The 23551-nt window shown below is 43.1% G+C and overlaps 1 protein-coding gene across 2 annotated transcripts in view; it reads right to left on the bottom strand.

Annotated features, from left to right (window-relative positions):
* The window catches only part of dennd2b (DENN domain containing 2B), a 56327-nt gene extending 34168 nt beyond the window's left edge, over positions 1-22159 (bottom strand). Inside the window, exons 1-2 of one of the 2 annotated variants that reach the window (XM_052063600.1) lie at positions 21993-22159; positions 3921-4019 (exon numbers count right to left, since the gene is read on the bottom strand). In XM_052063600.1, the coding sequence (XP_051919560.1) occupies positions 3921-3994 (74 nt within the window). In that variant the 5' untranslated portion in view covers positions 3995-4019; positions 21993-22159. Of the gene's footprint in view, positions 1-3920; positions 4020-16164; positions 16320-21992 lie in introns of those variants that run through there. The other variant, XM_052063599.1, reaches the window with a different exon arrangement.
* Positions 22160-23551: the final 1392 nt, after the last annotated feature.

Raw genomic sequence — 23551 nt, 5'->3', positions numbered from 1 at the left:
CATTTGCTAGACAAGATAGACTCTTGTCTCCTTCTACTTCAGGAAACAGTTAACAACAAAGAAAATGTTTTTGAGACTAAAGTGCTTTTGAGTTTTCATTTCCTTCGCGGGTGAATATCACAAAAAAACTTGCTTGATCTCAGAAATGCCTTCTCATCTATCGAGTGACAATACACAAACAACATCAATGTTTTCTGAGTTGCCGATGTCTGAAAATGTGCCTGTGAGCGAGCTATTATGAATTTTGCCAGAGTGTGACGCAGTGTGGCTAATTTAATACCGTTCTCCCACACCAAGGTCTGTACCTCTGACTTGGCATATCGGCTGTGCAATGATCCACCACATTCAAGTGACAGATGGAAAGACTGAAACACGATGTGAAGTGGTTGAGAACTACCAAACAACTGAGAGAAAAAGCCATTCCCTGCCATCTTTGCGCAAGATGTGTCACAATCCATGGACAGAATACTTGGAGGGGCTGCATTTGAAGGCTAATGATGTCATACTGGCATATGAAGGCTGACCCATATCAAAGTTTCCCCAAATTCAGCCCACAAAAGTGGCTTCTGCTTTCTTATTTGTATTTTTGGTAGGTTGCAAAACATCCCCCAAGCTAGACCCTCCTGTTTAAACAAAAGTCGACACAGCTTTCAGAGGTGCGTAGGCCAGGTCCCCCAAAGGATGTTGCCCATGATTTGGGTCTTGAAAAGTGACCTAGAAAACTCCATCTGTTGTCTTCATCCGCAAGTAAATTGAATCACTTTCAACTCAGCCCACACGCACGTCCCCAAAAAGTTTTGGAAATTAGTTTTGAAGTTTGGTTAAGTTGATAACAACAGTCCCTACAAATGCGAGGAGATAATCAACAACACATGTGAAAGGAGTCAGGCATTTTCAATTCATTTTCAAAATTGTTAGCCAACTTTTTAGAATATTCACCGCAAACGATTGAGTATTCTCGCAGCAGGATTGTGAAATTCCGGGCAAAATGAATCACCTCTGCATTCAAGGCCAGCATAGGTCTATCCGGATCTCAATATCTCAGCAAACAGTAAACTATGTCAAGATTAATCAAATGCATTTTGTGTTTTACCTGTAAGTGTCTTCTGAATCCTTCCCTGTCCATTGCGGAGCGATCCTTGCTGTTAAGTGATACTAGATGCTTATCCCAATGCTGCCTGAACCTGTCAGTTTCTCACAATGTTTCTTCAGTGAGGCAAACTTTCCCTGTAGACGTTGGTCTTAGCTCACACGCCGTACGACTCATAAATGTTGGGTAAAGTGATCATGACTTGGAAGCTGGGTTTGTATTGCAAAAGTGAAGCATTACGAGATCTGATGTCACAGCTGCAGTTCGAATAACAAGCAACGTGGGAGGAGGAAGCTTTTAGTTGTGGCAATGCGATCCAACAATGCAGGTTGGGACAAATCTCTCCTCACACCTGTCTGCCCTTCCCTGGTTTCGATCCTCATGCTGCGGGGTGGAAGACTTTCAGAACGTATTGTAACCTGCTTGCTGCTAGCATGAAGTCAACTTAATGTACAGTATATTTCTTTAAACAACGAATTTCTAAATATTTCTTGGCAGACCTAATCAAATGTAAAGTAATCTATAAATTGGCTTCCGCTTGATGTTATATTCTCATGAGAATGCAAATTCCGCGAAACAATTTTGTTTGATGAAGATTGCTGTCAGACGCAAAAGAAGACATGTTGCATTCGAGTCAAAGGGAGGATAAAAGAAGGTATTCGGAAGTAAATCGGACTTGGTCCTTGGAATCGTTCCAAACTAAATGAGCAAATCACATGGATACCATGGGAAGCAATGGAGAACTTGAAGCTAAATATTAATGGAGGATGTTTAAGATGTAACCGGACATAAAGACTCACTGACTTTTCAAACGTTGATTATTAACTTATTCACCGCTAAAGTTTAGACTCTGGGATTTTTAGTTTAGGGGATGAGGAGGTTGCATCCATAACTCAATCTCTTGCAGTTTCATTCCAAATATTTTGCAAGTTTTCCTGCTATTTTTCTTAACGTCATCCCCGTCTGGTTCTTGCTTGACAATCGCTCCATGTTGTTTGTTGTTAAAAATAAATAAAAGAGTAGTATATGCGGTTCAATAAAAAAAATAATACAGTAGTATATGCGGAGTTCAGGTGCTTGCAATTCCTCAAAATGTTGAAAACCAAGAGTTTTATTCTTGCAGCGGTGGGTTATAACGGATGAGGGCGGTTAGTTTTGTGTTGATGGGTTAGTTGCCTGGTGTGCGGTTGAGTCAACAACTACATTGGGGGTTTTTTGTGGGGTTTTTTCCCAAAACTGTCCAATTCAGTTGTTCGGTATGCAGCAGGCCGATGTGGACTCCAATTTAATTGGATGTCATCCTGAGTCCGAACAGATTTGTGTTCAGCCTGAAAGGGTTATTGGTCATATAGGGAGGTTAACAGGTTAGAAAGTTCTGCAGTTAATACAATATTGCCTTGCGCATCGGTTCAAGACTCAAATCCACAGCTCCAGCACGATACACAAATGGGCTACGAAGGAATTAAAGCCTCAAGCATGAGCATCAACTACAGGCTTGGCATGTTTAATAACAACAAGATATAACTCTGCTTTCACTATAAGCTCCAGTTGGACCACATTTTTTTGCAAACCAAAAATCAGCCAGTACTCAAGCTGGTATCATTGTTGACATATTACATTTCACAGCCACCGCTGTAACTTTATCTTTCAGTTTGAATGATTTTCAGAGTGTAGAGAAAACAGATGACGGACAAGCTAAGCAAGATATCCTGTATCATTCCTTAAGCTTTTTTCTCTCATCAGCTCACAACATGCTGCAGCTTGCTACTGTTAATAGTTGGATGGGGCCCTGGGCCAGGATCCAGAGACAGAGTGCTTGCAAAAGAATTTCACAATTTTTTTTTTAAAACATGGTTGATAGGGATGTCTCGATACCAATCAGATGATCGGAAATCGGGCCCAATCACGTCATTTTCAGAAGATTGGAATCAGGGGTACAAAATCAAGTTTTAAATGTGTTATTTTTAAAATGTTACTATTTTTATGGGTTACAAAGCAACAAAATAACACAGAAGAGGACACAGGTGGTAGACTGGTTAGCATGTTCGCCTCACAGTGCAGAGGCCGTGGGTTAGAATCCGGCCCCAGCCTTCCTGTGTGGAGTTTGCATGTTCTCCTCTTGCTTGTGAGAGTTTTCTTCGGCTACTCCGGTTTCCTTCACGTTTCAAAAACATGAAGTCAATTTGGATGCGCTCTTTTTTTTTTAGATAATCCATTACTGAGATATTGGATCAGAACTCGTTACCAGCAGATCTTCAAAATCAGGTGGCTCGGACTTGGACTCGGGTGCAAAAATGTGTGATTGTGACATCCCTCATGATTGACAGATGTTGCCCCTTGTTTCCCAGGAGTAAATATTCATTGAATCCCAAGAAGTATCCATCCATCCACCCATTTTACAATCCGCTTAATCCTCACCAGGGTCGCGGGGGTGCTGGAGCCTATCCCAGCCGTCTTCGGGCAGTAGGCGGGGGACACCCTGAATCAGTTGCCAGCCAATCGCAGGGCACACAGAGACGAACAACCATCCACGCTCACATTCACACCTAGGGACAATTTAGAGCGTCCAATCAGCCTGTCATGCATGTTTTTGAAATGTGGGAGGAAACCGGAGCACCTGGAGAAAACCCACGCAGGCCCGGGGAGAACATGCAAACTCCACATAGGGAGGCCACAGCTGGAATCGAACTCCTCTACCTCTGCACTGTGAAGCCGACGTGCTAACCACTGGACTACCGGGCCGCTCCCAAGAAGTAGTTATTTGGAAATTAGGAGACATGACTGTAAGAGCATGTTGAAGAATCCTGGGGAGGGTGGGGAGGTCACTAACCTGTCGGGGGGGTCCTGTGGAGCTTTACCCCCTCCTGCATGAGGCACAGCCTTTGGTGTCTTGTTGGCAGTCATGCTTGCCTGCAAACCGCCCACTCACCTAGTGGACAAACACATGCAGGTTCAGCATCTTCATCGATTTTAAAATCGACTCGTGGACAAAATTGTAAATCATCATTAAATGCCAAAATAAATTGCCTTTTTTTCAACTAGCTATACAAAGTGGTTTAAAATGTTTAAATAACAAAAATGACAATTTGACACATTGTGTCAACAGAGTTGAATTCAAGACATTATGATGCCAGATACTATTTGCCAAGACAAATGAAAACGGAGCATGCAATGTGTCTAAATCCCACCAGATCACAGGTACATGTGTGCTGCGCGTGAATGCACTTCGCAGTGATGGAGAAAAAAGCAGTTTCACCGCCCGCATGTTCGCCCTCAGACAAGAGGCCATTACTCATGAAAATCACATTTCCCAAAGTAGTAAGTGACCCTGTGCAGAAGGCTCATAGCAATTGCTCTCCAGCACAATGAGGTCAGATGGAGCTCCTTCAAGATCAGAGATGAAAAATGGGTGGGCACTGAGTCGCATGTCATGTTTACAGGAAGTTGTTGTATGAAAAAGCCAGCCAACCAGAAGTGTGACTGAGACCTATAAAGACAGATGAGAAGAGAGAGGGAGCATTCCTGCTGTTAGCTATTTCCTGTGACTGTGGACCATGCTGCGGGGACGGCGCATGCATCATGATTAGCTTCGTAAGACAGACTATGGGTTTAATGCATGACAACACAAGGGCAAAAAGAAAACTTGGCAAAAGCAAGTGTGATGTTCAACAATAAAATGTACATCTAATGAATAATGTGCGCACAAGGCTCAGATGACCTGCCATCTTTTTAAATCCCTGTTCATCTACTGTATCTTGGATTGATTTTCTACTCCATTTAACAAATATATTAAGATGACAAATTGCAAAGAATTCCAAGGAGTGTCATACTGATATTTTTAATTTTAGCAGCTCTCACTGTCCCATACCTGGCTTTTTGTATTTAAAGTCAGACCACTGCTTGAATGACTTGACCTTTGCATTTATTTATTTATTTACTTATTTTTAAAAGCTACAATCAGTGAGTCGCAGGGGCCCAGGATGGACTTTTCAGTGTAAACAACAAGGCGTTAGCCAACTGACTTCCTGAGCTCTGATAGTATCTCCCCTCGCAAAATCCCAACGAGTAAAAAGCCAACCTCTGGAATACTATTGCATCGCCTTGCCGCAGAGCTACCATGTTATTTGTATAATAACTGAATAATGCATCTTCTCATACGAGCAAATAACCTAACTACAAATGTTTCATTAGAAATTGGAACATCTCAACATTTACGCTTTACTTATAATAATACAAATGCAACGGCACCTTGACTTCCAAGCTTAATTCATGTTGTGACCACACTAGCAAAGCTAAATTGAGTTAAAAATGAGAACGTCGTTTTGAGACGTATTATTGTGTCGATCTCAGAACAGTACTTGTTACTCGATCGTGCAAAATAGTGAGAATAAAGCAAATAACTTTGATAATATTGTAAATTTAATACACTTTGAACTTTGAGCTCCTCATCACGGCTGACGTCAACCGTAAGCGCATTACGGTTTTCTAATGTAGCTGTCATCTTATTTTATTAATAGATACTTTAATTTGTTTATTAATTGTAATACTAAGTTTCTGTTCATAGCAGCTTGCTCTACGCCCGACCTCTGTGAAAAGTGTGCTGTACCTCGAAGCACTTAATTGGGTCTTTCCTGACTGCATTTCAGATTAACGATTCACGTTAACTTCTACATCTTCTCATGTTCTCTCTCCTGGTGTGTTGCATGCTTGACGACTACTCGTCCGCCTTGAGTGAAGGTGCTACTTGTCAGAAGGTTAGTTAATGTGTCACCACGGACCTAAAGATAAGTTAGGCAGAGGAGAGAGCTGTCCCTCCGTGAGTCGTCACCTTACCGTGGTGGAGGGGTTTGTGTGTCCCAATGATCCTAGAAGCTAAGTTGTCTGGGGCTTTATGCCCCTGGCAGGGTCACCCATGGCAAACAGGTTCTAGGTGAGGGGCCAGACAAAGCACGGCTCAAAAGACCCCAATGATGATAAAAATAAATGGATCTAGGTTTCCCTTGCCCGGACGCGGGTCACCGGGGCCCCCCTCTGGAGCCAGGCCTGGAGGTGGGGCTCGTTGGCAGGCGCCTGGTGGCCGGGCTTACACCCATGGGGCCCGGCCGGGCACAGCCCGAAGAGGCAACGTGGGTCCCCCTTCACATGGGCTCACCACCCGTGAGAGGGGCCAAAGGGGTCGGGTGTAATGTGAGCTGGGCGGCAGCCAAAGCCGGGGACCCTGGCGGTTCGATCCTTGGCTGCAGAAGCTAGCTCTTGGGACATGGAATGTCACCTCTCTGGCAGGGAAGGAGCCCGAGCTGGTGTGTGAGGCAGAGAATTTCCGACTGGATATAGTCGGACTTGCCTCCACACACAGCCTGGGTTCTGGTCCCAGTTCTCTCGAGAGGGGTTGGACTCTCTTCCACTCTGGAGTTGCTCACGGTGAGAGGCGCAGAGAAGGTGTGGGCATACTCATTGCCCCCCGGCTCAGTGCCTGTACATTGGGGTTCACACCGGTAGACGAGAGGGTTGCCTCCCTCCGCCTTCGGGTGGGTGGACGGGTCCTGACTGTTGTTTGTGCATATGCACAAAACAGCAGCTCAGCATACCCACCCTTTTTGGAGTCCTTGGAGGGTGTGCTGGAGAGTACTCCTGCTGGGGACTCCATTGTTCTGCTGGGGGACTTCAATGCTCACGTGGGCAATGACAGTGATACCTGGAGGGGCGTGATTGGGAGGAACGGCCCCCCCGATCAGAACCCGAGTGGTGTTTTGTTATTGGACTTCTGTGCTCGTCACGGATTGTCCATAACGAACACCTTGTTCAAACATAAGGGTGTCCATATGTGCACTTGGCACCAGGACACCCTAGGCCGCAGTTCGATGATCGACTTTGTAGTTGTATTATCGGATTTGCGGCCGCATGTTCTGGACACTCGGGCGAAGAGAGGGGCGGAGCTGTCAACTGATCACCACCTGGTGGTGAGTAGGCTCCGATGGTGGGGGAAGATACCAGTCCGTCCTGGCAGATCCAAACGTATAGTGAGGGTTTGTTGGGAGCGTCTGGCGGAATCCCCTGTCAGAAGGAGTTTCAACTCCCACCTCCGACAGAGCTTTTCCCATGTTCCGGGGGAGACGGGGGACATTGAGTCCGAGTGGACCATGTTCCGTGCCTCTATTGTTGAGGCGGCCAATCTGAGTTGTGGCCGTAAGGTGGTTGGTGCCTGTCGTGGCGGCAATCCCCGTACTCGCTGGTGGACACCAGCAGTAAGGGATGCCGTCAAGCTGAAGAAGGAGTCCTATCGAGCCTTTATGGCCTGTGGGACCCCAGAGGCAGCTGACGGGTATCGACTGGCCAAGCGGACCGCGGCTTCGGTGGTCGCCGAGGCAAAAACCAGAGCGTGGGAAGAGTTCGGTGAGGCCATGGAAGCCGACTTCCGGACGGCTTCGAGGAAATTCTGGTCCACCATCCGACGTCTCAGGAGGGGGAAGCAGTGCACCACTAACACTGTGTACAGTGGGGATGGGGCGCTGCTGACTTCGACTCGGGACGTTGTGAACCGTTGGGCAGAGTACTTCGAAGACCTCCTCAACTCCATCAACATGCCTTCCTTGGAGGAAGCAGAGCCTGGGGACTCTGAGGTGGGTTTTCCTATCTCTGTGGTTGAAGTCACAGATGTGGTTGGGGAGCTCCTTGGTGGCAGGGCCCCAGGGGTGGATGAGATCCGCCCGGAGTTCCTCAGGGCTCTGGATGTTGTGGGGCTGTCCTGGTTGACACGCCTCTGCAACATCGCGTGGTCAACAGGGAGAGTGCCTCGGGATTGGCAGACCGGGGTGGTAGTCCCTCTTTTTAAAAAGGGGGACCGGAGGGTGTGTTCCAACTACAGAGGGATCACACTCCTCAGCCTCCCTGGTAAGGTCTTTTCAGGGGTGCTGGAGAGGAGGGTCCGTCAGGAAGTCGAGCCTCAGATTGAGGAGGAGCAGTGTGGTTTTCGTCCCGGCCGTGGAACAGTGGACCAGCTCTACACCCTTAGCAGGGTCCTTGAGGGTATGTGGGAATTCGCCCAACCAGTCTACATGTGTTTTGTGGACTTGGAGAAGGCGTTTGACCGTGTCCCTCGGGGAGTTCTGTGGGGGGTGCTTCGTGGGTATGGAGTACCGAACCCCCTGATACGGGCTGTTCGGTCACTATACCACCGATGTCAGAGTTTGGTTCGCATTGCCGGCAGTAAGTCGGAATCGTTTCCAGTGGGTGTGGGACTCCGCCAAGGCTGCCCTTTGTCGCCGATTCTGTTCATAACCTTTATGGACAGAATTTCTAGGTGCAGCCGAAGCGTTGAGGGGGTCCGTTTTGGGGGCCTCAGTATTACATCCCTGCTTTTTGCAGATGATGTGGTGCTGTTGGCTCCTTCAAACGGGGCTCTCTAACTCTCACTGGAGCGTTTCGCAGCCGAGTGTGAAGCGGTTGGGATGAAAATCAGCACCTCCAAATCTGAAACCATGGTCCTCAGTCGGAAAAGGGTGGAGTGCCCCCTACGGGTCGGGGAGGAGATCTTACCCCAAGTGGAGGAGTTCAAGTATCTTGGGGTCTTGTTCACGAGTGGGGGTAGGGGTTGAGCGGGAGATCGACAGGCGGATCGGTGCAGCGTCTGCTGTGATGCGGACGTTGTATCGGTCTGTCGTGGTGAAGAAGGAGCTGAGCCAAAGGGCGAAGCTCTCAATTTACCGGTCGATCTACCTCCCAACCCTCACCTATGGTCACGAGCTATGGGTCGTGACCGAAAGAACGAGATCCCGGATACAAGCGGCTGAAATGAGTTTTCTCCGCAGGGTGTCCGGGCTCTCCCTTAGAGATAAGGTGAGAAGCTCAGTCATCCGGGAGGGGCTCAGAGTCGAGCCGCTTCTCCTCCACATCGAGAGGAGCCAGATGAGGTGGCTTGGGCATCTGATTCGGATGCCTCCTGAGCGCCTCCCCGGTGAGGTGTTCCGGTCATGCCCCACCGGGAGGAGACCCCGAGGAAGACCCAGGACACGCTGGAGAGACTATGTCACCCAGCTTGCCTGGGAACGACTCGGGATCCCCCGGGGAGAGCTGGAAGAAGTAGCTAGGGAGAGGGAAGTCTGGGCTTCCCTGCTAAAGCTGTTGCCCCCGCGACCCGGCCCCGGATAAGCGGTAGATGATGGATGGATGGATGGAAGGAGAGAGCTGCACATTGCGGGGCAAGCTAGCTTAGCTTGCCCCGCAATTAGCTGGACGTCGTTTCTAAAGAAACGACCTCCAAGAGTATGGGTGACAGAGTTTAATCAGCTCAGAGCTGGTGAAAGTAACCTGTTCACAGTCCCATGATTAGTGAGCTTGGGGAATAAGGGCCATAAATGAAAAAACGGAAAAAGAAATACAGCTTTGACAATCACAAAACCGCATTGTTTGAGATCACGATTTTGATCCCAAAACGATTATTTAGCCCTAGCAAACAATGCAACAGAATTTGGTTCGTTCGAAATTCAAATGTTTTCCAATGAGACTGCAACACAGTACCATCTCAAAGGAAGCCCAAAGTCATCAAAATATGCAGATCAATGACATATACAGTACCCATAAGGATTTCCCCAAAACTACACACCAAACAGCAATAAAAATTCTCAGCGCAAAATTGCATGAATGTGGAAAGCCAAGATAAATGTTTCAGTTTTTAGGAAGACAAACATAATTCTAATTTACAAAATGCCCCAGTCATCATCACAATGACATAGCTAAACCATTTCAGGGTTTTTTTCCCCTCAGCTTATCTAACGCACGCATGAAAGTGTGTAAAAGACAGAGACTTAATTAAGTTGAATGTCTTTCAAAAAAGGGCCAATGCGTCCTTGACCCTGTCACGTTTGACAGATCATCTGATATCCAGTTCACCGCCCAACATGCAAGAATGTACTAATATTTGCCCAATCCATCAGGCCGCCTCAGTTACACCAAAGTATATCAAAGGCTGTTTTCATAGAATGGAAGAAACAACAGAGAGGCATGAAAACAAATCATCAACTGCATAAACAAACTCCATGAAAGGACACTACGACTTTTCAAAAAAACGATATGATATGTCAACATTTCATTTATCATGCTATCTATTTTCATCCTGTAAGACAAACAGAATGATACCGTGGCCTCTCCGAAGGCTTAAGTCCCCTCATTTGTCTCCAGCTACTCAACTATTTAGGCCAAGCTGGTACTCAGTTTCTGCTGATCAGCAACCTGCCTTTTAAAAACCACAACCAAGCCATGCAAGAGAAGCCAAGACTCAATGGGGAAACAAAGGATTAAAACGCTCAGCTATTTCAGCTCTCAGACTGATCCAAACTGTTGTTTAAGTATTTTGGAGATAAATAAGAATTGTCCAGCATGGACAGTGATGATTTTTTATGTTTTGACTGTAAATGCTGCATTGGTCCCATGCAGTGGAAGCGGGGCATTAGTCGAACACCCTTCCAGTGACATGGTAAAGCATTTACAGTCCACGTCAACTCTGCGTGACAAACTTATGACAGAAGGATTATTCTGTCTCGGGAAGACCATATAAAGCTCTGACAGCTTCCATAATGTCTACATATCAAAGAGAAAACAACTGCGGTTGGCGTAGAATCATGCCTATATAATTACCCACGTCAAACATATGCTTTGCCTTTTTATCTCCATTTTAGCTTTAACAGTGTAGTCATGATGTATTTTGGGAAACATGGCATAGGGGGGAAAAAAACTTCTGAGTAACCCAGATATGAGCATGCACAGCTGCAGAGGCAGGCATGTGGAAAACAGGCTTTTATCCATCTGTGCTGCGGGGGGGGGGGGGGGGGGGTCAAAGACTATGTGTCATCTGACCTCAGAAACACAGTCTTTGGCTTTTCCAAGGACATTAAGTGGATAAGATGAATTTTTGTTACTGTCTGGAAGTTTGAGTTCAGATGGTCTACTGAAAAGACTGACGGAAATTTTGTGGCTGACATTTAGCAAACTGCCAGAGAAGTACGGAAAACACAACTGCAACTGTAGATGATCTTCAGTCAACATGATTTATTGCTGATGCCCTGCAGTGTTTGATTTTGATGAGTTAGGTCAATTAAGTTTTGTGGGAGGTGTTACTGAACCGAAATACCAAATTGATCGCCTCACAGCATAATTGCCAGTCATTTTGAACTTACTGTCACAATGTCAATAAATAAAAAAATTCAATCTATTCACAGCCATCCAGGACATGGTAAGCTGCAAAGGTTTACTCAAGGCAAGTGTACTCTTTTTGCTTGTAGAATTTGTTGTGTGCGTGTGTGTGTGTGTGTGTGTGTTTTAAACGTTCAACAATGTCTTTAGCAACTACGCCATTAGGCTTACAAAATAAAGAAATAAATTGAGGACGACAACACATCAGAGCATAGCATAGCAATCCGTAAATGCCATGCAAATAAATATGCAGCCGACAGTCTGTGAAGAATGACATCAAAGCAATCTGATTGGAATATGGGTAAACACTTGGAGGTGATGCCATGACTTATCTGCTGCATCAAGGCTTTTCTCTCCTTAAGAGCCTTGGATCTTGGACTTGAATATTTCAGAAGCGTTTGTGAGTAGAATAGCGTACTCAAAACAAATAAGCTTCATACAATCGGTTCAATCTAGAGTTCAAAAGTGTTGAGTGATTTCCTCATTCAATGACACTGACAGCTACAGTATGCTTGCCCTATTTTCAACCATGGTAGTCTATTTTCAGCGGTCAACTTTACATCTGCAAGTAAAGATCTTGCGGCAGTTCATTATAAATGTACTTTGCACACGCTGATCTCCAGTGAGTATTATGCTGCCGCTATGTCGACCACGCGCCTCTCCTGCGCTGAATTTAAAGAGAATGAGGACAGCCGCTTTGATTGGCCAGGAATCAAGCCAGCTGTGTTCACTCCCACAGTGGCACCAACACCCAGGTCGACAAAAATACCAAAAGAAAGAAGACTCCACCCATGCACACAATTAGACAAGCCTTTGCACTAGACTTGGGCTGGGCATGAAAATTGGGTCCTATAATGTTAACTGGGAGGGTTGGTGGTGAATGCGCCAATAAAAGAAGATAGTATAATAGTGTTACTGTGACTTCTTAAATTCACACAGCGTTCAACCAAAATATTGATGAAAAATGCCTCACTTCAGGTAACCGGTCAGCAGTGAGCCGCTGCAGCCTTGCGCTGACCCGGTACTGTGGGCATCAGGATCTTTGCTTAAACTATTATGGAAAATCCACCATGGGGAAAAAAACAAAAATGCATCTATTCCTTGTTAGCCGGCAAGTGGGTATAAGATTAGCAAACAGAAGCAGAACAAAATGAATTGCTGAGAGGATTTAGAAGCGGAACAGAATTTGTGACATTTCTGGTAGGTAAAAATTTTTAATTGATTGCACTTTCCCAAAAAATAAAACTTCAAACTGATACCTTTTAGTGTTATGGGAATACTCTATCATCAATATCTCACGCTTCCACCGTAGGCGCCGTGGCTAATAACCGTGATGCAGTGACACATGGGAGAATATTTTGTGTCCAGGATGCAAATGCAAAGGTGGTTCTTCTGCATGAAAGCAACCATTGCTCAAGAAGTCAAGCTTTACTGCAAAGCTCACATTTCACCAGTCATTATGGGTTCTAACCTCACCAGTGGTCAAGACCTTTGGGAAGTGACTGAAAGAATGAGATTGTGGGTCCAAGCAGCTGACAGGAGTTTCCTCTATGAGGTGGGTGGGCTTGCGTTGAGACATCTGGAGGGAGGTTTGGATTCAAGCTCCTTCCGTTTCCATCCAGAGGATTACCGAGGCGGTTTGGGCACCTGATTGGGATGCCTTCTTACACGGTGCTAATGCAAGAACATTAACAAAGTTCCTGCTTGGTTAGAGCGGCAAAGAGTATCGTTCCAGGAATTGAAACCGATATCAAAACATTTCACCACGTTCTTCCTTGACGCGCATAACACTCCCAATCTTTACTTTTGGGCTACAGTGACATTATAGCCATGTTTCAAACTTGCCGATTTGCACAAACTCCACACGGAATGTGGAACTGGCAATCATTTGCCGTCCCTGTGAACATGAACAGTCAAGAAGATGCCAAAAGCCGTAGCCATCCTTTCAAAAATTCCCCTCAAAAGCCAACACTGTCAACCAATGCCTGTGATAAATCCACATGATTTCTGCTCTTGGGACCAGCATTTTCAGAACACAATGTCATATTTAGCTGCCCTTTTTGATAACAAGTTTAGGTTTGGATCAACTAAAAAACACACGTACTGTATATCTCAAATGTGTTATGTTTGAACGGCTCCTTTCCAGGGATTTATTTAACACCCAAAACAAAACAAGACATTTCTTCGGAAGATTATATTGTTCAAGCAACTCAAATGACCACAGATCCAGATTTGAATCTTACAAATACACTTACTCAAAGACACAACGATAAAATCTGACCTTCTATATAAAAGTTTCCTCTTCCATCAACAAGCAACAGAACGTGTCTGCACTTTTAGAGTCACCACCTACAATGTGTATTCTCACAAAGCCGAATGCATATGATGTTGTACAATTTGGAATTCATCAAATTTTATGGCTCCTAAATCACAACCAATAGTTGGTTGATCAGCGTGAGAGGTTCCGCTGTAGCTTGGAGTTCTCTACAGAATAACAACTTCTACTGATCAGCAACAATTTTAAACATATATTAGTTATGAGGTCTAATCTCTAAAGTGGTACAATATATCTGCACTATAAAAGTTCTTCCACAATCTTTGCAAAAGCCTTCACATACTTGTGAATTTTGAGTTCAAAAGATGGGTTGCATGATTTACAGGTACCCGTACTCTGTGGGGCACGGAAGAATCAGCCTTGGGAAGAGATCTTTTATTGTGATTCTCAATGAACAAGAGTCCCTTACAGGGAAAATGGGGAACGGCCAAATTCCCTCTTGAATTACTGAAAAGGGACCAGCAAAGAAACTCCCCTATAGATTTTGTTGTTTGTCCTTTCGAGGGGCGCGGTACAGTGTCTAATATGCTCTATAAAGAAAATTAATTCTCTCCCGACAAGCCATCACGACACTGAACTCACAATAGTACCAATACCATTCTATGTAGCTGCTACTTTATTTTAAATGTAAAAGAGTCCATAATACTACATCACTGTTATTGTTGGTACATATAACACTTCAACACGTCATTTGCACTGCGTAATTTAGTCTGTATCAGTAAACAGTCTTTTTTAGATTTGTAGCTTGATTCTTTTCCCTTTCTATTTTGTAATGTTGAAACAAAAGCTTGGTGTTGCACTCTAATTCTGTTGTTTCCGCACCATACAATGACTCGTAAGGCTTTCTATTTCAAATGAAATGTCAATGGCACATTTCGACCTACAAGGATTGCAAAGACATGAAACATATGCATTCGTGTAAACACATGTCAACATAATAATGCGAGTGAAAAGAAAAGACCAACATTCCTAAAAGGAATCAATTGTATGCCGCATCGTAGCTGACAAGGGTTTAACACAGGGATGGGCAAACTACGGCCCACGGGCCAAATCCGACCCGTTGGTCTTTTTAATCCGGCCCGCCGAAGGTTGGTACACAATTAAGGTTCGATGTCAACAACTGCATTCATTTCATTTGGACTTGTAATGACAGGCATTTCAACGCCAGGTGACACAGTTACTAGAAGTTGCATAGCATAGGGAGGAAGGGGGAGACGATACAGAAGCCCGCAGTAGTGCCAAATCAAGCAAATCAATTCGATATGACAGAATAATGTACTCTTAAAGTCTGAATGCCCAAAAATGCAAAATACTGTTTTTTAAATAAAGAAATCCAATTAATATTATGTCGAATTTAGTTCACCCTTTTGATCCGGCCCTCCATAATATTTTCTGGTTCTCATTTGGCCCTATGCAAAAAATAATTGCCCACCCCTGGTTTAACATCTCGGAAACTAAATATCTGTCAAATTTATTGATAAACTCACTGTACTTCAATAATCATTTATTATATTTAAATACATTGTACATAAAACATAAAATGTATTAATTTTTTAAACAAACATTTCTTCAGGACTGAATGTATTGTATTTAAAAGAGAAGTTCACCTAATAAATTAAAATGCACTGTTCTGATTTTTTTAAAAAAGTTTTACCAGGCTGTATGCAAAAGTTTTTGTGTTATGTTATTCTGGGTGACAGTTTTTAGTATATTTGTATTTCTAATTAAGTGATTCTCTCAGGTACCATCAGAGGGAGCCCGTGTACCAATAGTGGTGCTCCTGCTACACTGAGAATCACTGTGACTGTGCGTAAAACATTTAAACTACACAGAACATGATGTGTAATATCACAATACAGTAAGATATCAAACATGCTTAACATTAACAAAGAAAATTGCTTGTAACCCTATACTTTATCACAGAGAATGGGCTGCATTTAAAAGAAAAGCAGTTTCTACTATCACAAATAACTGTGCTCACTCACCCGAGACAAAACATTGTGCGTCACTCCATGTAAATATGGGGAAAAACAAACATTTCCATTTCCCAGGATCTAAAATTCCCCAAAAAGTGACACATTGTCGCCTTCAGTCAGAACAAACTTTTGAGAACTGAACTTCGATTTTTGGGAACTTAATGCATGTACGTATGGATGGATGAGGATGTTTATTCATTTTATTTAGAGGACTGACCTTTTTTATGACTTATTAAAACATATAGAACTGCTTCGACTTTTCATTGCCTTAATTATCACTCATTACACTTCCAATGAATACAGACATCAACACAGCAGAGATGCGATGTTGAGCCACTTAGCTCCACTTGATCGTTAAACATCATTATGACCAAATATGGTCACGTGGAAACCACTATTTTGTTGAAACGCAGCTTGAAACTTTTCCACAACACCTCAATTATCAAATGTTGCTTAATTTTGTTGCAGCTAAAACGTGTTTTTAGCTAACGTGCAGCCTCGCGGGTCGTTGTGAACTTCGGGTTTTGCGTGTGTGCTGTGTTTTGTTTTTGTTTGTTTGATTGTTGTTGTTTTACCTCCGAGTGGTTCCTCGAGCGCAGGGCGGCTGACATTTTGAGATGTTAGTCCATTCAAGTTCGTCGGATACCTGTCTTTCGCAATAATGTCCCACTCATGTCTTTGCAAGTAAAACTGACCCAAAAAGAGTGTGCGTGAGAGAGGGGGAGAGAGAGGGGGGGAAAGAGAGAGAGAGAGAGAGAGAGAGAGAGAGAGAGAGAGAGAGAGAGAGAGAGAGAGAGAGAGAGAGAGAGAGAGAGAGAGAGAGAGAGAGAAGAATGAAGCTCTCCAGCCGCCTTTTTGGAAGGCTGGCCATGTTGTCATGGAAACGGGTTGTTTGCCCCCACTTTTGTCGTGATTTGGCCCCGGCGTCTTGCTCCTCCTCCTGCAGGCATTCATACTCGCACTCTCGTCTTGTTTATTGTCCCGCTGCATGGATGGCAGATTTCGGATGAATATTCAAGAGTGAACGGCTGCACGCACGAACGTTCGCCAGCAGGCAGCAAAAAAAAAAAAATGTCACGAGGACTTCCCCATGTCCATTTACAAATGGAGTCTTTCATAAACACTTGAAGGCGTCTGAATTCATTTGTGGCCTCCAGGTCATTAACCGAGACACTTAAAAAATGTGTGTGTCATAACTAATTGATATGTTGAGTTGGGTGCGTCTTAACCTTCAAGGCAAAGACTCCGGTCGAACCCCTGAGAGCGATTCACTGAACCCCTGGGGTTCGATCCAACCCAGGTTAAGAACCACTCGTTGTAGACCCTCAAAAACAATGTCATTTTTCTTTGCAAACGGCCCGTCGCCACGGTAATAGTGTGGACGAAATATAAAGCTTTCAAAAACTTTTCAACTTAAATTTTAGCATATGGATCTAAAAGACAGACTTTTTGGGATGTCTTGGGTCGTTACGCAGCTCGCGGGTTTCACAGATCTAGGTGAAACGTACAACAAAGATTGCTTGTTAAAAATTTGTCGGGGCGCTTCAAAGACATTTTTTAAAAATTGTCCAAGAAATTTCTAAAATACTCTCTTTTATGCAACGCCTCATGTGTTTACAAAGTTCAATGAGTTTTCACCCAGGTGTAGTCCGCCAAAAACAGCATATTTCTTTTCTTTATGGAAAGCAAATAAAATGCAGTATATTTTTTTTCTTAATGATGAGGCTACTAGTGTCTTACACATCCACATACACAGTATTTTACTAAAAGGTTTAATCACAGGCCACTAGTGGCACTAGTAGTGGCGAAACGTAACTCGTAAGATACAGCCGCTCTAGTCGTGTGCCATTGTCATTCTATTAGCGTGTTGAATTGTCTTACTAGTAAGGACAAATAGCATACAAGTACATGGACCTTAAACTGGCTATCAAGGATCTTCAATAAATTCTCAAATTGACTTTTGAGTGCATGTAAATGCCGCTGCGCCCTAGAGACAACACTGGGGGATTCTGAGTCTTTTTCAAAAGGATGCAGATGGCCCCTCCCCAATAACTAGTTGCATTTTATTTGCCCGCAGTGGGACCAAAATTGTCATGTCCTGTAAAGATCAAGTGTGACGATGAAGTACATGACAGCACTACAAAGCGTTCACTACACAATATGAATACATTAGATTGTCTTGGAGTCATTCCGATTTGCATGGTCTGTCGCGGTGCCTCTCATCCATAAAAGTTGCTCCACTCCCCCTCTCGGGGAGTTTTTATCATCTGACAGGGTTGGACGGGAACAGAGGAAGTCAGAAAATGCAGACATCCGTCATGGCAGTGTGTAAGATCAAGTCAGCAGGAAGCCTCGCAACTCCGTCTTGTAACGATTGTCCTTCCTGAACCCTTGGAATGTCCGCACACAAAAGATGCTGTGGGAAGCAGTTTAAGCATTTGTGCCTTATCCTACGTAGCCAGCCAGGTTCATACGACCAGTAAGCTTTTTGTCCTTCTTCTCAGTAACACTTTGTCCAATCCTCGTGCCATGATTCACCACTTGTACACGAATAAACATGACTAGTAATCTAATGTCCTGCAATGGTAGCACTACTAGACTCAACTAGTAGGTAAATGTCACTCACGAGTCGCCTCCTGGATACGACTAGTATGACCAAAATGCCCTCTTGCGATTTTGCATCAAGAGTAACATGTAGTTGTCAAACAACTTAATGGATATGCGCCGCCATGTGTTTTTTTTTTTTTTTTTGCTTTCCCACTGGAGTGCAGAAATATCATCCAGAAGTGTAAAGAAAAACTGCATGCTACTAGTACTTCTACTGACATAAAGGTCTCCTAGTTAACATTCAGTGCTTTACTTGGAGTACATGTACAGCGCAGATATCAACGACACCAGCGCTTTGTTTCACTAATACAGTATCTTGTAGGTGTGCTTCTTGTTTGCCACGGTTGTTCTACTAGTGTGCTGAAATGTCATAGCAAAGTGGAAGTGGAGAATGTTACTCGTAAGACAGTTATTTTACCCCTACACTAAGGATAAATGGTGTATGGGTACATGGACCTTACGATGGCTGTTTAGGATATCACAAAAATGTTCAAACGGCATTAGATTTGTGTACTAGTATCTACTATGTCCTTGCTAGCAGGACAACTGGGCATACTAGTTGGACAAGTACATGTTACTAGTGAGCCAAAAGTGCACAAGTATGGATATACCTGTAAATAAAGGTACTAGTTGACATCAGGACATCACTAGCAGCAGTACTAGTGCCCACATATCAAATAGTGCCCTTTTATGCCTCACTAATAACATAGTTTTTCTACTAGTATGCCACAATTGTCTTACTAGTGTTCAGAAACGTCATTCAATGGAGAAGGCAGTAAAAAAAGGTTTTAGTAACACTGTTGTTCCACTAGTAAAGTAATTGATTTACTCCTGAGGACAAAGAGCTAGTTTATATCTAGCACTTGAGTGGTAATATTGTACGAGTAAAGGGCAGATGTCAGTTAGAGCAGAGTTTTGCCTCACTAGTAAAAACATGTACGCGTAGTTGTCCTTCTAGTTGTTCAACTATTTGTGTTAAAAGGTCATAGAGTAGTTAAAAAAAACTATTAGTAAGACAGTCCCTTTATGTGAATTGTCTTACAAGTGAGGACACAACATCGACCAGTACATAATAATAATAATGCTAACTGCTGCTAGGCACATGTTCACCGTAGGCCTCATTTGAATTGAAACGTTCTGTGAATCATGTCTGGGTTCCTTCGCACAACGCCCCTCTGGAGCATATTACAGGAGCATCCGTAAATCCATGCAAAATTCTTCACGTCAACCAACACATGAAGCTGTGCAGATTTAAAGACTTAACATCCTTGATTTCCGAAGTGAGCTGAGTTAACAGTCAATGCTTGGACACCTGCTTAAGCCGCCATCACATTTATTATGTCAAATAAAACAGCTGAGCTCTACACATGTTTGTTTAGGATTTAGCACCGCGCCAAAATCCTCAAACATCTAAAGGGGATTATTCCACACAGCTCCGGGGCTTTTGCCACCTACTCTACAGAAATTCATCTCGGATTCTCTCGAAAAGGTGGAAATATTGGACGCTTTGGTGTAGCTGACTTTCATAGACACCATATATGCAGCATGTGCCTCTTTACTTCCAAAGAAAAGTGTATATTCATGGTCTGACCAATGATCATAAACCACACCCACTGTCAATTTTGCAATGGTAATGCAGAATCCGATTTATAATAATAATAATACATGTTTGGCCTCAAATGTGTCCCACTCTCATTCAAAGTAGCTCATGAAAGCATTCATTTACATCAATATCACTTATCAATAGTCAGCAAAATTGTACTGACCTCATCTTTTAACATTTAGAGAGATGTAATGGATCAAACTGAGAAATGCTTGGAACATTTGGGCCCTCATAGACAGAAAGAAATCAAAATATTCGCAACACCTCTCAGCTGGGGCACTTCTAGGCCGTCTCTCGAGTCAAGCCAAAATGAATGCGCCTGGGAATTTAAAATGACATTTTAAAATTCTACTCATTATCATCTGATGATTCACGAGTAGCACAAAGTAGTGCACAGGTGATTTCCCCCAATATTAACATGTAGTTGTCCTACTGCTATGCCAAAGCTGCCTGGCTACAAGTGTGCAGAAATGTCATACACTAGTTGAAAGCAGTAATAATAGTAATAATAATAATAATAATAATAATAAATTTTATCTATAAGCGCCTTTCAAGACACCCAAGGACACTTTACAATAACAAAAAACACAAAACAATACGGGTCAGTACTGTCCAGTGGTGGAAAAAACGATGAGTAATCCACAGTTGCTATGTTTTTGTGTTGTTTGTGTCATTGTTTGGTCCGTTGTGTTTTATAATGTGCATGTTTGCTTCAAAGTGCTTTTTTGGAAATCAGTTGTTTTGTTGTGTAGACATGAAATGTTATCTTTGGAGTACTTTTAGTAAATGTGTTGTTAATGTTTGTTTGTTTGTTTGTTTGTTTTTAAATTAAGATGACACCATCCGTCTAGGGCAGGGGTCACCAAACTTAGAGAGTGAGAGCTACTTCATGTGTGATAATTGTGTGAAGGGCTACCAAATTGATACACGTCTGAAATAACATTTGTACAAATTACATTTAATAATATTAGAATGTGTTATTTTTAATACTTAATGATTAAAAATTTCAGGCTCGGATCATCTTAAAGATGTCTCACAATAGTGCCCGTGTTTGCATTTTTAAATCATAATTTAAATAATAGTTAAATAATATATTTTTAATAATAAAAATAATTTAAATAATAATAATAATTTAATTTAAATAATAGCCCGCCAGTGCTAGCACTGGCGGGCTATAAGTGTGGTCCTCACGGACTACCTGGTGCCCGCGGGCACCATGTTGGTGACCCCTGGTCTCGGGACTGCGGAAGAAAAATTGCCTTCTGGCTAATTCTGGCATGTTTACATTTGTGTCGAATAATATGTATTGTCTCTGATGGAAAGAAAGAAAGAAAAAAAAGAAAGAAACAAGTAGGCCATATTGGCATACCAGTAGGACAACTACATGGTACTCGACAGGCATAACTGCATTAGTTGACAACTGTGAACTAGTGCTGACAAAAATAATCTACAACAGTAATTAACATTTCGTGACTTGCTGGTAGGACTAGTAGCATGCTGATGTCAGCTAGTGCATCGTTTTGCACGGATAGTACCATGTAGCTCATACTAGTGTGCAAAAATGGCATACAGTCGTGGAAAAACACGACTACTTGTACAACTGACTAGTACAAAGGGCCTACTTAGTACACAGACCTTAAAATGGATATCAAGTATTAGCAGCTTCCCATACAAGTCATTTCCTAAAGATCACATTATAAGCCGGAAAACGCTTCCATTCATGACGACTGCGTTCAAGTGTCCGCAAACTGAATCCGCCCTGTCATCAAATGAAATGCAACTTGTTGAGACAGACAATAGAGAGTGGAACGCTTTCTAAGAAAAGAAGGCGGGGGGGGGGGGGGGGGGCTTCATCTATTTAAGCACGGGTGGTTTGCATTGAGACATTTCATAGACTGAAGCGCCGCCTGTAGGCCATTTTGTGTAAATGCATCCATCGACTGGAAGTTTTTCCGATACGTTAAATGTGACATTTCGTGATGGGAAGACAAATACAATGTAGGCGTGTACAGTATTATGAACTGTAACTTGTGTCGTTTCGATCATGAACAATATGGAACAAATGAAGACACTTCGAACTCTCTTCTGACGAACACGCAATCCCGGATGGCTAACAAAGTTGGTGAAAAGTGTCAACTTTTCTGGTTGGTGTTGACATTTACAGCATCAAGTGAAGAAATGATCAAGCCCTACCTGCTTGTTTGCGTGGTTGACGTGTTTACTCAGTGATCCATTCTCCAGCACACTGTCGCTCTTCTTCGCGTGTGCAGCCCCAACACTTTTTTTCCCCTTCTGTGGAAAAAAATCGTCTCCTCCGTGGGACTGCAGAGAAGACGTGAAAGAAAAAAAGTGAAATGGACAGGAAACGATGACGCAACGTTGTGTGGATCATTTCTCTGGATGAAAAGATGCGAATGGTGATTACTGATTACATATTTGCCCAAGGATCCGCTAATTAGATGTCCGGCTCGAGTCCAGCGGGATGAAACGAGCTTTTGATTTGAGTTTGGTGAGCTTTTTCCAATCGTTGATTTTTTTTCCAATTTAACAAACACCACGCTGCTAATTTCGGTGTTGCATTGTTGACTTAACTTTAAACTTTAATTCCTGTAACCTTCTTATAACTAGACGACATTCAGATTATATTTTGGCGCATATGCATAAGTCAATATATGCACATGTGGCCAGGGAACTGAAAGAAATTCAAGAGTGGTTTCCTGGAAGTTGAAGTCAAATGTATTGCGGCAACGCGTGCTGAGTGAACAGTGTCATTATTCATCAAATTTAGTCTGAGTGCTGAGCATTGCGATCATTTGAATGTGAACAATACATACAAATCATTGCATGGAAAAACATGAAACTATTACCAACAACCTTCATCAATACTTTTCAATAGTGCAATAGTTTTTTATGACACATTTTAATACATTTATCGAGATAAATTATTGTAAACCAAACAAACAACAAATTATCCACATATAGTAATTTATTTATTTTTTTAAATTTCATCATTGCTAAGGGCTCTCTTGCATGAAAATTGCCATTCAAGGATGGCACAATGCTGCTGAACAAGAAACCAACATTCAGTTTAAGAAGTTTTTTTTTCCACAAAAATCAGCTCACTCAAAATTGTAATATGATTGAGGTACTCTGTCTTACAGACATCGTTTCAAATCTGAAAACAATATATTAGGCCTACTCGCATAATAGAGGGCATAAAACCCGGTGTAAGGGCAAATAAGACATGTCTGCCATCTACTGGTGAATGATGATATTACAACTTTAAAACGACATATTTGGAATTCAGTATTCATAGAGCGGCCCGGTAGTCCAGTGGTTAGCACGTCGGCTTCACAGTGCAGAGGTACCGGGTTCGATTCCAGCTCCGGCCTCCCTGTGTGGAGTTTGCATGTTCTCCCCGGGCCTGTGTGGGTTTTCTCCGGGTGCTCCGGTTTCCTCCCACATTCCAAAAAACATGCGTGGCAGGCTGATTGAACACTCTAAATTGTCCCTAGGTGTGAGTGTGAGCATGGATGGTTGTTCGTCTCTGTGTGCCCTGTGATGGGCTCCAGCACCCCCCTCGACCCTAGTGAGGATCAAGCGGTTCGGAAGATGAATGAATGAATGAGTATTTGTAGATATGCGTATTCAGATTTGTTTCCAATATGTTATCATATTTTGGACTCACCGTATTTCTTGTGGAATATGTGTGTCGAATGTTTATCAGCATTTTAAAAATCAAATGGCCACTC

Source organism: Hippocampus zosterae, chromosome 4 (assembly GCF_025434085.1).
Source record: "Hippocampus zosterae strain Florida chromosome 4, ASM2543408v3, whole genome shotgun sequence".
Classification (NCBI taxonomy): domain Eukaryota; kingdom Metazoa; phylum Chordata; class Actinopteri; order Syngnathiformes; family Syngnathidae; genus Hippocampus; species Hippocampus zosterae.
The sequence above is the reverse complement of the archived record's forward strand: the minus strand, read 5'-3'. Positions and strand labels throughout refer to the sequence as shown.